Consider the following 14,862-nt stretch of genomic DNA (forward strand, 5'->3'; position numbering starts at 1 on the left):
TGATAATAATTTAATTTTCATTAAATATTCCAGTTCAGTGATTCAGTACTTGAATCTATGGTCTCATCTAGGTGGGAACTCCTTCCATCACCAAAATTATAATTCACCCATGCTTTTTCCTACCCAGTTCTTGTCTTCAATTGCCCCTAGCTTCTCCAAAGGCTGCTGGTGCAATGCATAAATCTAGGAACTTGGGGTCAGGAAGAACTGAATTCAAATGGGACCTCAGACACTTAGTAGCTGTGTGACCCTGTGTGACCTTGGGGACCCTGTCACCCAAGTCCTTTAATCACCTTTGTCTGTACTTATGTTCAAAATGGGGATAATTATGGCACCTAGCTTTCAAGGTTGTTGTGAGGACCAGATGGGATCATATCCATAAAGTGCATCACAAACCTCAAGGTGCCAGTGTAAATGCTAGTTATTGTCATTACTATCATTATAATCCATTTAAAGCTCTGGAACAAAAGGGTTACATTTTTCAATAATAAATGATCTACTTTAATTTAATTTAATGTGAAAAGGCCCAGAAGTCTTAGTGTGTTAAAAGTGCCTTAGTATGAGGCTGAAATCTGTTTCTGTTTTTCCTAGATCTTTAATCCCTAAAGCATTTCAGATTGAGCTTCCCTAGAAGATCAAATGGGCTGTATGATAATAGTAGCAGCTCTCTCACAGGATCATGTGATGATCAAATGAGCTACTATTTGTAATGTACTTATGACAAAGACCTAGGTCTTCAGATCTAGAAGGTACTTTCAAAGAGGCACATTTTTTCCCACTTAAGAATCATTTCCAGCTCTCAATTCTCATCCCATTGATCAATTGTATAGACTTTGTTTACCAAAAGAAGAATATTAATGTTGACTGGCCTACTGTCCTCTCTGAAACAAGTCATGGGAAAGCAAAAAAAAAAAAAAAAAAAAAAAATTAAACCACCAGAAAATAGAGATTCTTTAGAATCATAGATTTTTGGGCGTTAGAAGGACCAAAAAAGCCACTGAATCCAATTCTGTTGTTTTGTGGATAAGGGAACTGAGACCCAGAGAGGTCAAGTGATTTGCCAAAGATCCCACAGACAGCAAGTTGGATTATTCTTGTTATTATTAAGAATAAATTATTCTTATTATGAGGGAAGTGATAATGATGTAAAAAAGAAATGAAGTATTCATCAGAACCTAAAGAAGTACAAAAGAAAACAAGATGTTTCAGGAGGGGATCAGAGCAGCATTTTATTACTACAGGCAAATTTAGTGATTTCTGTGACTGACTCTTAATTATGTTGTGCTACAGTTCTCTTTTAATGTCTTTATCCAGTTTCCCTAATGGTCCTATTCAATTACTCTGCCTCAGGTTATAACCATTCCCTCTTAATGTTAGGATAAAGGTCTTATATCTTAGACCTTAGGCTATAGTCATTCCCTCTTGAAGTTTGATGGGATAAAGGTCTTTATTCATTTTAAACATTATTAAAATATCGGGAGCCTCTCGAGTGGCTCCCTCCATTTTGTCATCCTAGGTTCCTCCCCCCATTAGGTCATCCCCATCCAGGTACCTCTTCATTATGTCATTGTTCTTGTTACTCTATAAAAGAATCTTGTGTATCTGACTTTTGTGCTGCATTCTTTGAGACTCTAGTTTCTTTCAGCCCTGGGACCAAACCATAGATCCATTTGGTCCCAGTAAATCTTTCCATTAAATAAATTATTAAATTGTTCTCTAATCTCTATCTTGCTCAGTTTCTCCGGCATTACACAGTTCATGGGGTTTTTTTTGGGCAAAGATTCTTCTAGGGATTGACCAAGTAAGTGTTTGAAGTTAGATTTGAATTCTGGTCTACCTGACTTCAGACCAGGTGCTGTATCTACTAAGCCCTCTGGCTGCCTCTGGTATATTTAGTAGCTACTTTAAAAAAAATAAACTATGTGGAAGACGTTTGCAGTTTTGTGTTTTTACACTCTCTTTTGTCCTTTATACATCATAGTACATGCATTTGTTGATTAAGTTCAAGGTAAATAAGAATATTTAAATTATAAAGAAAGAAAACAAAGGATAGAAAGGATATAGTTGATGAAGGAAAGATTAGAGTAGGTGGTAAAAATTTTGGTAGGGAGATGTGAGAGAGAGAAATGTATGTGAGTGAGAGAGAGAGACAGAGAGAGAGAGAGACAGAGAGAGAGAGAGACAGACAGAGACAGACAGAGACAGAGAAGAGAAGAGAGAGAGAGAGAGAGAGAGAGAGAGAGAGAGAGAGAGAGAGAGAGAGAGAGAGAGAGAGAGAAAGAAAGGAAGGAGGGAGAGAAAGAGAGAGAGGTCCAAACATAGCAGGACTCAAATCAAATTGTGCCATACAACAAATCTCAGTTTCTTCTTTAAACCTTTCCTTTGCATCTCTCTTCCACTGGCAGGATATAAAGGTGTTCTTCCTCCACTCCTTTACCCAAACCTGCTTTAAGGAAAGCATCTACAAGTGGCTATTTGCAGGGTCTGAAAATCAGTAGCAGTGGGTCTTTAAAGTGTAGCTCGAGGTTTCTGTCAGCTGGAATTCAGGAGATGAAAGAACAAGTTTAATGAAGATTCCCTTTTTAAAGGGGTTCTCATTTGAAGCCTTTATTTAAGCCTTAAATGAAAAACCTTGTCCCTTGTAAGGGATGTTTGAGGCACCAGGAGACAGGCACAGAGAGCCTTTTGTGGACAGGGTGCCCTTCCTTGCTGCCAAAATCACACTATGTACGCCGCCAACTATTCAGTCTCTGGGGACCAGAGCTCTGCCACATAATTTTGGAAATCAGCCATAAGCATTCCTGCCAAACTACAATCATGGAGCTCTATGGATTTGACATCTGGATTTTTCCTGATTTCAGTGAAAGTAGATTTTAGAGACAGTACCTATGTAAGATAATGTGCTATCTATATAGGATGTGTGTGGCCATAGGTGATGTCTAAAGGTATAAACAGGTCATGGGGAGGAGGCACTGGCTATCCTGACTTAAGAGAAGTGTCTGTTCTGTTCTCTGAGTGATGGGACATTAGACTGGAATTCTATCCATAATGCCCCTAAATCCTGCGGGTCCTGGACCATGATTAGTTCAGAACAAAAAGTCTCTGGTTTCCCCTGGTTGTCTCTCTTGAAGGGGGAAGGGCCTAAAACCCTCTGCCTTCTCCCCTTTCTGGCAAACTCTGATTGTATAAAAGACTATGACAAATAAAGCAGAGAACAAACGGAATTTGGAGACTACTACACAGGATGAATGCATTCTCTTGCCATAAGAGCTCATCTGAGAGAGGCCCCAATCTTTCTCAAAGAGAAATTCACAGAAGTTTGGAGGGAAGTAAGCTGGAAATCAGAAACATGTTGACCAGCTGACTTTCCCTACATGTCTGCAAAACTCTTTCCCCCTTGAGAACCTCACATGTCTCTTATGAAGAATGATGACTCTTGGGTAACTTCACACAGCTGAGACAACATTTATGTATTCTCCAGGCTTTCCTTTCAATACAATACAATATAGTTCATTAGAGATTCTCCCAGCAGAGTAAATTCGCTGAGGGTAGGACTTGTCTCATCTTTGGGTATCTCTTAAATCTCCTACAATGACATAGTAGTCATTTCTTATATATTGTATCTGAGTTACAACAACACAGCACATACTTTGGGAGTAGAACTAAATGAAGATATCTTTAATGTCATTTAATTATCTAATCGAGAATCATGGCTTTTAAATTCTTTTTTAAAATTAAAACTTTTTATTTACAAAGCCTATGCATGAATAATTTTTCTAATATTGACCCTAGCAAAACCTATTGTTCCAAATTTTTCCCTCCTTCCCCGCCACCCTTCCCCTAGCTAACAGGTAATCCAATACATGTTAAATATGTTGAAATACATGTTAAATCATATATATATATATATATATATATATATATATGTATATATTTATACAATTATCTTGCTGCACAAGAAAAATCAGATCAAGAAAGAAGAAAAAGAAAAACTGAGAAAGAAAACAAAATACAAGCAATTAACAACAGAAAGAGTGAGAATGCTATGTTGTGTTCCACACTCAGTTCCCTCTCTCTGGGTATAGATGGCTGTCTTTGTTACTGAACAAGTGAAACTGGTTTGAATCATCTCATTGTTGAAGAGAACCATCAGAATTGATTGTTGTATAGTCTTGTTATTGCAGTGTACAGTGATCTGGTTCTGTTCATTTCACTTAGTATCAGTTCATGTAAGTCTCTCTAGGCCTCTCTGAAATCATTCTGCTGATTGTTTCTTACAGAACCGTAATATTCCATAACATTCATATACCATAACTTATTCAGCCATTCTCCAACTGATGGGCAATCCATTCCATTTCCAGATTCTTGCCACTACAAAGATAGCTACCACAAACACTTTTGCACATGTGTGTCCCTTTCCCTCCTTTAAGATCTCTGGGATATAATCCCAGTAGAAACACTGCTGGATCAAAGGATGTGCACAGTTTTTTCATAAAACCAACTCTTAGTTTCTTTAGTTTCAATTTTATTGATCTCTCCTTTTATTTTTAGAATTTCAAGTTCGGTATTTGTTTGGGGTTTTTTAATTTGTCCTTTTTCTAGCTCTTTAGTTACAATCCCAATTCATCGATTTTCTCTTTCTCTATTTTATGCAAGTAAGCATCTAGAAATATAAAATTTCCCTTATTACAGCTTTGGCTGCATCTCACAGATTTTGGTATGTTGTCTCATTATTGTCATTCTCTTGGATGGAGTTACTGATTGTGCATATGATTTGCTGTTTCCCCCATTCATTCTTTAGGATGAAATTATTTAGTTTCTAATTACTTTTTGGTCTTTTTTCCCCTGGTCTTTTATTGAACATAATTTTTATTGATCTGAAAAAAATGCATTTACTATTTCTGCCTTTCTAGATTTGATTTTGAGGTCTTTATGTCCTAATATATGGTCAATTTTTGTATAGGTTCCATGAACTTCTGAAAAGAAAATGTACTCCTTTCTGTCTCCATTCAATTTTCTCCAAAGATTTATCATATTTTTAACTTTTTAACTTCTTTCTTATTTATTTTATGGTTTTATTTAGCTAATTCTGAGAGAGCAAGGTTGAGATCTCCCACTATTATAATTTTGCTATCTATTTCTTCTTGCAACTCTCTTACCTTCTCCTTTAGGAATTAAATGTTGCACCATGGTGCATATATGTTTAATATTGATATTCTTGATTATCTATGCTACCCTTTAGCAAGACATAGTTTCCTTCCTTATCTCTTTTGATTAGACCAATATTTGCTTTTGCTTGATCTGAGATCAGGATAGCTACCCCTGCTTTTTTTTTTACTTAACCTGAAGTATAATAGATTCTGCTCCAGCCTTTTACCTTTACTTTGTATGTATCACTCTGCTTTAAATGTGTTTGTTGTAAACAACATATTTTAGGATTCTGGCTTTTATTCCAGTCGCTATCCGCTTATGTTTTATGGGAGAGTTCACCCCATTCACATTTATAGTTAAAACTACTAATTCTATATTTCCTGCCATCATATTAACCCCAAATTATACTTTTCTCTTTCCTTTTTCCCTTTCCCTCCTCTCCAGTATTTTACTTATGAGCACTACTTGCCTCAAGCAGTCCTTCCCCTTTAGAGACCCTCCTGCTTTTTTATACCTTTCTTATAAAAATGATTTTTTCAATCATGCTATCTTAGTAACATAACAGTCCCTTAACACATATTTTATGAAGTGTAATGAAGTTTTGTAATATTTATCAAGGACTTTTCAAATGTAAATAGCCACATTATATTGGTCCTTTGGTTAAAGAATCTGAGTCCCAGCTTCTGGGACACAGAGCTTTCAGAGTAGGTTTGGGATTAGTAGGAAGGGCATTCTTTGTAAACCTTAAAGCACTATAAAAATGGGAGTTATCATTACTAAGCAGGCAAATGTTTGATGCCATTTTACCTTGGTTTAGGGTCCTTGCTAGTGATGTATTTCCTTTGATATAATAGTCTAAAAGCTGATGAAGAATGGATGAGAGATAGTTGAATGTTTAGAATCAGCAAAAGGAAGAAAACCGCCTCTCTTTTCAAATTGTTTCTTTTTTCTTTTCAGAAAACCCAATACTCAGAGGAAGCTGCAAAAAGTCATCTACTGGGATTACAACTCTCATCTGCAGAGCCTACGGTTTCTATCCCCCAGAGATCACCATGACCTGGATAAAAAATGGGGAATTAATAATCCAAGAAATTGAATATGGAGATATTCTTCCCAGTGGGGATGGAACCTATCAGACCTGGATATCAATAGAGATTGATCCTCAAAGTAAAGACCATTATTCCTGCCAGGTGGAACATAATGACTTCCTTAAAGTCCTCCATGTGCCAGTTGGTAAGGATATAGTGAGATTTCTTAGGGAGAAGATCCTGGGCTGCTAGAGGGAAAATGGAATATTGTTTTCAAGCCAATGCTGTACAAAATTTCTTCTAATTTTATTGGCCTACAAGGAAAAAATGATAGTGAAAGAATAACACGAGAGGAATAATCTTGATTTTTCTGATAGGCACAAGAAAAATTCCAAGTGTTTGTAAGGGGACCCTCGATTTTCTTCTTTTGTTTGTTTTCATTTCAGAGCCAAAGACCATTTCTCCATTTGTGGAAATTATTTCTGGGTTTACTGTCACTGTCTTATTCCTGATTGGTTTGGGAATTTTTGTTTACAGAAGAAAACAATCAGGTAAAGTGGAATATGAATTGTTCATATTGTGTCTCTCTCTCCATGACCCCATTTGCGATTTTCTTAACAAGGATATTGGAGTGATTTACCATTTCCTTCTCCCTGTCATTTTACAGAGAAGAAAACTAAGGCAAATAGGGTTGTGGCTTGCCCACGGTCACATAGCTAGTAAGTATCTGAGGCCAGATTTGAACCCCTAAACGCTCAGCAATTTATACAAAGTGCACCTAGTGAGTAGCTCATGGCAAATGAAAAAAAAAAGCTCTTGACTATATGACCCTCCAATATTTCTTTCCCTCCAAAGATCCCCACATTAAAGCCCTACCTTTGAGGGATCACCATTACCCTCTGGCTGAATAAACCCATTAGTTTAAAGACTTGAATGGCTTGTTTTTTTAAGTGAGTGACTATATCTTTCATTCACAGCTTTACTAAAAATAATATAATTTCAGACCCAGAGATGACTTTAGAGATCATTTAGCCCAACTGCCTTCTTTTATAGCTGAGAAAATTATGGTACAGAGAATTTAAGTAACTTACCCACATTTCACAATGAATTAGCATCTGGGAATAGAACATGGATCTCTTTACTCTTAATCTAATATTCTTTCTGCTCGTTGTGAGTTTCAGATCATTAAAGTTTCCTGGAGTTTTCTACTAGCACTTGTAGGAAATTCCTTGGCTAAAGCTTACAGACACAGTTGCCTAGTAACTCAATATTGCCCAGAGCTGTATTATTATTATCCTTCCATACAGCAAGTTGTCACTCCAATGGTCTGGATGAGGAATGTCAGAGCAATTCTGTTCCTTCTTTTTCTAAACTCTCACCCCTGCCATTATCTTCCATTGCTTGAGTGGAATTGGTAAAGCTATAAATGCCTGCCCCTTCAGCCCAGTAAGCATTTGTTAAAGCCAGCACCTCTCCTTTTCTCTTGACTCAATGAGATAATTATACTTTTTTTTTAAAAAATGTAATGGTCATATAAAATTTTCTGTACTTTTGTCAAATTTTTGGTTTTGTTTGCTTTTAATTCTAATATTTCTATAGCTGATTTGTTTGGTTAGAGAATACTAATAATAATATTAGCATCATGGGTTTAGGTTGCTGGTGTGGGTCAATGACTTAAGCTTTCCACTTCAATCAACCATCCTGCAAATGTTGCTATTTAACCTTAAGGGATATTGGGGACATTACCAGAAAAACATATCCAAGAGCATACCTTCCACTGAGAGTAAGTCAGTTGTCTCCTGGATGAAGACCATCAGTGATTCTGGGTCATATGCTATACTGTGACCAACAGAACCATTTTAAAAACTGTCATGGCCTTCTGAAGGTCTTCCATCAAGGGAATTCATCTTTACCTATTTGCTGATGAGGCAGCTAGGTGGTAAAGTGAGTGCTGAGCTTAGAGTCATGGGTTCCCATGTGGACCCAGACACTTATTAGCTGTGTGACTTGGGAAAGTCATTTAACTGCTATCTGCCTCAGTTTCTTCAACTGTAAAATGGGGATAATAATAGTATTTATCTCCCTGAGTTGTTGTAAGGATCAAATGAGATAATTGTAAACTGTTCAAAATTTAAAACAGTACATAGTAGGTGCTTAATTAAGCAACTAATTAAATAGGTGCTTGTTCTCTTCCCTTTTCCCTCTTCTCCCTTCATTTCTTTCTCCAAGAGGTTGAGATTGTTGTAAAGGATATAACATTTAAAAATATAAAATACTTTGGAGAATTTTGGAGAAAACAGAATAAAAAATAGGTTATCTCCTTCTTTGAGGATTGTGCCATCAAATAGATAAAAATTCTTTGTTTCTATATAGCAAAGAAAGGTTTAAAATTAATGCCTGTCTGACTAAAACATTTTCTCTTTTCAGGTATCAAAGAAGTGAGTTATATTCCTACACCAGTTAAGTGATTTGAATGCTACCTTTGTATTCCTCTTTGCTTCCAGCCTCCTCAACCTATGGACTGGGATATAGTATCAGAAAATACCTGACTAATCCTTCCCAGAGAACATTGGAAAGAGATGGTATGATACAACTGATAGAGCACCAAACTTGAAAAAGAAGATTTGATCTCAAATCTCACCTCAGATACTTATTTGTTATGTGATTCTGGGCAAGTCACTTTTACCTCTTGGTACCTCCATTTGCCTATCTGCAAACTGAGAGGACTGGACTAAAGGTGTGAGTAAGACACCTTCTTTGAGCTCTAAATCTATGACTGTGATATAATAGAAATTTTCGAGATATTGGAATTGAAATCCCATGATTATCTGGTTATATCCAAAACTTAGATCTCTGAAATACTGCCATGTTAGGGTACTCTAACAGATTCTTTCACAACAGTGAAATTTGGGATGAATCATACTCTGCCTAATGGATATAACCTCTCCCTAGATTTTATTTATCAATGGATTTTGAACACTGTTGTGAGAATTACCTCAGATGCCATAGAAAATGTGGAATTGGCCCTATAAGCAGTGTTGGAAGACCCAGGATTTTCATTGTGGCTGAAGTTCAGCCTTCAGCTTTTTATGTGTTCCCTGTAGCTGAAAAGCTCTAGTAGGTGATCCAGGCCAGTTCTGATAGACTTGGGATGGAGAGACCCATCTGCATCCAGAGAGAGAGGACTTTGGGGGCTAAGAGTGGACCACAACAATGTTTTCACTTTTTTTTTGGTAGTATGCATGCATTTTGTTTTCTTTCTCATTGTTTTTCCTTTTTGATCTGATTTTTCTTGTGCAACTTGATAATTGTAGAGATATGTGTAGAAAGATTTCACATGTTTAACATATATTGGATTACTTGCCATCTAGGAAAGGGGTGGAGGGAAAGGAGGGAGAAAAAATTTGGAACACAAGGTTTTGCCAGGATAAATGTTGAAAATTATCTATGCATATGTTTTGAAAATATAAAGCATTAATTAAAAAGTAGTTACTAGAGCTATTTTATATATTAGAGCTATATGTTATTATATTAATATATATATATATTAGATACATTAGAGCTATAGAGAATTTTCCTGGTAATGTTGGCCAATAGCCAGGCACTGGTGAGACTTTGCCTGGCTTAATCAGTGGGCATTATCTCAGACTGATTTCAAGAAAAGTTGGGTAACAATCAAAATCTCCATTACTACTTCCAATAGTAGCATGAAGGCCTTGATATAAGTGTGGCATTTTGATGCTAAAACTATAACTATCTATAGACATATATCTATGTATAAGAGAATTTCAAAAGGGCCCAGATTCACAATGGGGCACAGTTTTCATCTCTCTGATTCATGGCCTCCAGCCAGAAAATTCATTATCTATTATCATCCAGGATACTATCTCCTCACAAATAGAGTTCACAAAATGAAAGAAAGGTTTTATTGAAGGATCAAAGTGAACATAAAACAGAATACTCAGAAATCAAACTGCATATTTCGAGAAGTGATCATCTCCCAAAGGTCTTTATAAATTCTCCATCAGAGACAGAGCTAGACGGGAAGGTCCATTACTGGCTAATCCAAGCTTGATTCTTTCTGTTTTGTAGCTGGTGCCAAGTATTGCCCTAAAACTAAACCAAAATCCTCTTCTGAAACAAAATTTCTTGTGTCACTGAGTGCAGCCCTCATTAGCTCTAAGAAGAAAGCCTCGAATGTGGCCCTGTCTGGGAGGTGTCCTATAGCAGTGTGATGATGCAGGGTTCCACTAGGACCTTCCTCTCACTGGAGTCTCTTTAGCACCCACCACTCCTACTACCAGCTTCTGGTCACACATGAGCTTGCCGAAGGAGTAGTTATTGTTCTCTAAATTAAAACAAAATCCTAGTCATGAACTTTAGATTTGTGAATGTAGTAATTATATATCTTGTTGTCCTAGGTAATGCAGTGGATAGAGTACTGTGCCTAAAACCAAGAAGATCTGAATTCAAATCCAAACACTTAATAGCTACGTGACTCTGGCCAAGTCATTTAACATCTGCCTCAATGTCCTCAACTGTAAAATGGGATGAATAATGTACCTATTTGCCAGGGTTGTTGTAAGAATCCCATGAAGTAATATTTGTAAAGTTTAGCACATTGTCTCACTATTATGGCTGTTGTTTTCCAGTCATTCTGATTCTTCCTAGGTTTTCTTGGCAAAGCTATTGGAATGATTTGCCATTTCCTTCTGGCACTTAACAGATTTAATAAATACTTGGTCTTCTTTCCCCCTTTAATATCCTGCACCTGAAAGAGTACTCTTCCTTCAACTCAACAAGCATTTCTGAGGGCCTACTTTGTGCCAGACACTAAGTTAGGTACAGGGGATGTAAAGACAATAAATATAATACTACAACTTCCTCTCAATTCTCTCTCTCTAAATACTGAAGAATTTAGGTGAGATTACTCAAACCACCCTGGATTGTTAGCAGTCCTTGTTTTTTGTCAGCCATAGCTAAGGAGATACAGGTAGTAGTGGGGGAAAACTGAGTTCTCCAAATCCTCCAGCCTCTGTTTCTTTAAGTCAGCATTCAATTGAGAGTAGTGCAGATGACAAACTCCCAGCATTAGCTCTTTCAACATATCCTTGGCCTTGAGGTCCATGGCTGGTGAATTCCTATTATACACCTTTATAGCACCAGAAAGACGGCAAAGTCCAAAAATATAAATCGTTTTATTGTTGGATTGGCCATGGGTTTTTTCCTCCTTTGCTTCAAATTGTCCCTTAAATTTAATTCCATTTATTCTAAATCAGGATGTGTAAAATGTTTGCTGCTGGAGTAGCATTCTCTATTTTAATTCTGACTTAGTACAGATACTGTGGGGAAGATATTTGGCCAGCATTGCACAGGTTCCTCCTCCAATCAATCATGTCATTAGTAAGACAAATTCTCTCACTAGTTGCATACATCACAGCACATCTTTTCACTCTGTGAATCTGGTCCATGTGTTCCTGTTAGTTTTTCTCAGGAAATCCACTCGGGAAATGTGGGGGCCTTCCCCCACATCAAAGGTTCTTAGTCTTTTTTGTATCCTGGACTTCTTTGGACTTCTTCTTAAAATAATGATTTATTGCCTATTTAGAGGAAAAGCTAAATTTTAGTTAGAAGTGAGTGAAAATGAAGCTAAAATTCCTTTCTGAAAACTATTCACAGATCCCACAGATGAAGTCCATGGATCCCAGGAACCTCACTCTAGATTTTGTGACATCGAGAACAGTGGAGCATGTGAGCTCTAGGGATAGATTACTGCTTATCTTCTTTTCTAGTCATAATTTTATTTGACAAAATCATTTATGCTACTTCTCCCTACACAATTCTTTCTGGGTAATTTGCTTTATTATAATATAAAAGAGCAGAGTGTCATTGAGTCTGTGGATCAATTATTCCATCCCACTTAAAGTGAAAAGGTACTATACTCTGATACTTTAGCCAGGCATGAACATGACCAATAAATTAATACTTTAAATTTGAAAACTATTATAAAGCACTATGCCTGGCATATAGTGAGTGCTATGTAAATGTTAATTATTATTATTATGAGAATTAGATGTTGTAGAGGAAAGTATGTTGGGATTGCTTAAAGAAACTTGATTTCCTCCTCCTCTATAAATACTGGAACTAATTAAAAAAAAAAAAATCCGAACAAGTGGCAAACTGGCAAAGAGAAATTCTAACTAAGCATCTGGCTAGTCACTTGGGAGGAGGGAGGAAAGTGTGAGTTTGGCCAAAGGTGCTTCACCAGGTCCACAGGATTTGGGTTTTCCCATCTTCCCACCTGTGTCCTAGCATCCTCCCTTGGAACTGCATCTCTAGATCCAGATCCAGGCAACTGGACCCGAGCTATGCATGTCACAGTGCTTTCTCCAAGCTTGAGCTCATTTTCCTCTGGACTTTGCACATACTGGTGGGAAAGTAGGGCATGGACTTTGGGGAAGATATTTTGTACCGACTGTTCTTACTGTAGCACTTTAGTAAAATGTCACTTTCTAAAAACTAATTAAGCCTGGCTGGTTTAATTAATATTATCTGGTAGTCATGAAGGTAGAGATGATTGGTAAGGGTTCATGAGTCCTGGCAGTAGAAAAGACACCCCCAATCCCTCAAGGTTAACTTTAGAGACTTAAGGGTAGTACTGGTCATAAGTTGATTCATGTTCACATAGAAGAATGCCTAAATAGATTCTGATTTTTTCTGGTGGATTTAAGAGAGTTTTACTGATAGATTATTTTATTTATATAAATTTTATATAAAATATATATAAATTTTATATATTATATATTTATATATTTATTTATATAAATTTTATATAAAATATATATAAATATATTTATATATATTATTTTATTTATATAAAAATTATTATTTTATTTTCCCTCAATAACATGTAAAAACAATTTTTAACATTTGTTTTAAAAAAAATTTCAAGTTCCAAATTATCTCCCTCCTTTTCCCATTGAGAAATCAGGCAATTTGATATAGGTTATACATGTGCAGTGATGCAAAACACATTTCCATATTAGTTATGTTGTAATAGAAACTACAGACCAAAAAAGAAAACACTCCAAGAAAAAAAATGTTAAAGTGTGTTCTGATCTGTATTCATACTCCATCAGTTTTTCCTCTGGGGAAGGATAGCATTTTTCATCATAAATCCTATCTAATTCATTCACAGTTGATCATCCTTACAATACTGTGTACAGTGTTTCTCTTGGTTCTTGTAACTTTACCTTTCATTAGTTCATGTAAGATTTTTCAGGTTTTTCTGAGAGTATCTAGCTCATAACTGATTGTTTTTCATCACAATAATATAGCAAGTTTGTGTAGCCATTCCCCAATTGATGGACAATCCTCTAAATTTCCAATTCCTGGCCACCAGAAAAGAGCTGTTACAAATATTTTTGTACATATGTATCCTTTTTCCCTTTTTTTAATCTCTTAGGGATACAAACCTAGTAGTAGTATTGCTTAAAGGATATGTACAGTTTCATAACCTTTTGGGCATAGTTCCAAATTTCTTTACAAAGAAGCTTGAGTTCTTAAAAGCAATATACAGTTTCCCATCCTGTTTTTTTCCTTTTATTCAATTCTAGATCTAGTTAATTATCTAGCTGTGATATGTAAGATAAATATATTAATGGACCAGCTCTATGGGCTAATGTTCCAATTTCATAGCTGGACAATAATCTTTCCCCAAAAGATAGTCAGACTGAATTAGAGTGGTGATGGACCCGAGGGAGCTTTGAAATGTTCTGGGCCTTAGTGCAGTTAACATATTGCCATCTATAATTTTGTCATCTCCTGTCATCAAGAGAACATCACTATCTACAAGGGAATCCCTATCCCAAAAGCTAGGTGGTGCCATAGTGCATAGAGTGCTCAGCCTGGAGTCAGAAAGACCTGGGTTCAAATGTAGCCTCAGACTCTCACTAGCTGTGTGACTATGGGCATGTCATTTAATTTCTATTTACCTCAGTTTCCTCATCTGTAAAATGGTAGGTTAATAACAGTATCTATCTCCCAGGATTATTGTGAAGATCAAATGAAATAATACATGTGTCCTTAAAGCCTTATACAAATTCTGTTTGTGTATACATATATGTATCTATAGAGACATACAGAGATATATATAGACATTAGACATATATGCCACCAGATTATAAAATCTTTGAAGACTTTTACTGTCAAATCTTTGTATGCTAAGTGTCTAGAAAAATGCTTTCCATATAATTGGTAATTATGACAGGAAGACTTATTCTGTAATTCATTTGCTAGGGTTAACTTCCCCTACTGGATATTTTTATACTAAAAAGGAAGTTTTAGGTTTCTTTTTTGGGTAGATGGGAAGAAGCTGGGATTGACTAGCATTTATATAGTGCTTTAAGGTTTGCAATGTGCTTTATAAATGTCTTATTTGATCCTTTTGACAAGCAGGGACTGTTATCATCCCCTATTTTACAGATAAGGAAACTGAAGCAAATACTTTAAGTCAGTCAATCAACAAACATTTATTAAGTGCCTACTATGTGCCAGGCTCAATACTAAGTCCTTGAAGCAAAAGACAGTCCTTGCCTCAAGGAGCTTACAATCTAAGTGACCCGTGGTCATACAATTCATAATGATCTGAAGCAAGGTTTGAACTTGGTAATTTCACTGATTC

The 14,862-nt window shown here is 36.2% G+C and overlaps 1 protein-coding gene across 3 annotated transcripts in view; it reads left to right on the forward strand.

Annotated features, from left to right (window-relative positions):
• LOC141565455 (major histocompatibility complex class I-related gene protein) overlaps positions 1-9,664 on the forward strand; it is a 58,445-nt gene extending 48,781 nt beyond the window's left edge. For all 3 annotated transcript variants that reach the window (XM_074308519.1, XM_074308517.1, XM_074308518.1), the window contains 3 exons: positions 6,109-6,384; positions 6,626-6,730; positions 8,607-9,664. In XM_074308519.1, coding sequence (XP_074164620.1) covers positions 6,109-6,384; positions 6,626-6,730; positions 8,607-8,647 — 422 coding nt within the window. In that variant the 3' untranslated portion in view covers positions 8,648-9,664. The remainder of the gene's footprint in view (positions 1-6,108; positions 6,385-6,625; positions 6,731-8,606) is intronic.
• The last annotated feature ends 5,198 nt before the right edge of the window (positions 9,665-14,862 follow it).

This window comes from Sminthopsis crassicaudata, chromosome 4, assembly GCF_048593235.1.
Source record: "Sminthopsis crassicaudata isolate SCR6 chromosome 4, ASM4859323v1, whole genome shotgun sequence".
In the NCBI taxonomy this organism is placed as follows: domain Eukaryota; kingdom Metazoa; phylum Chordata; class Mammalia; order Dasyuromorphia; family Dasyuridae; genus Sminthopsis; species Sminthopsis crassicaudata.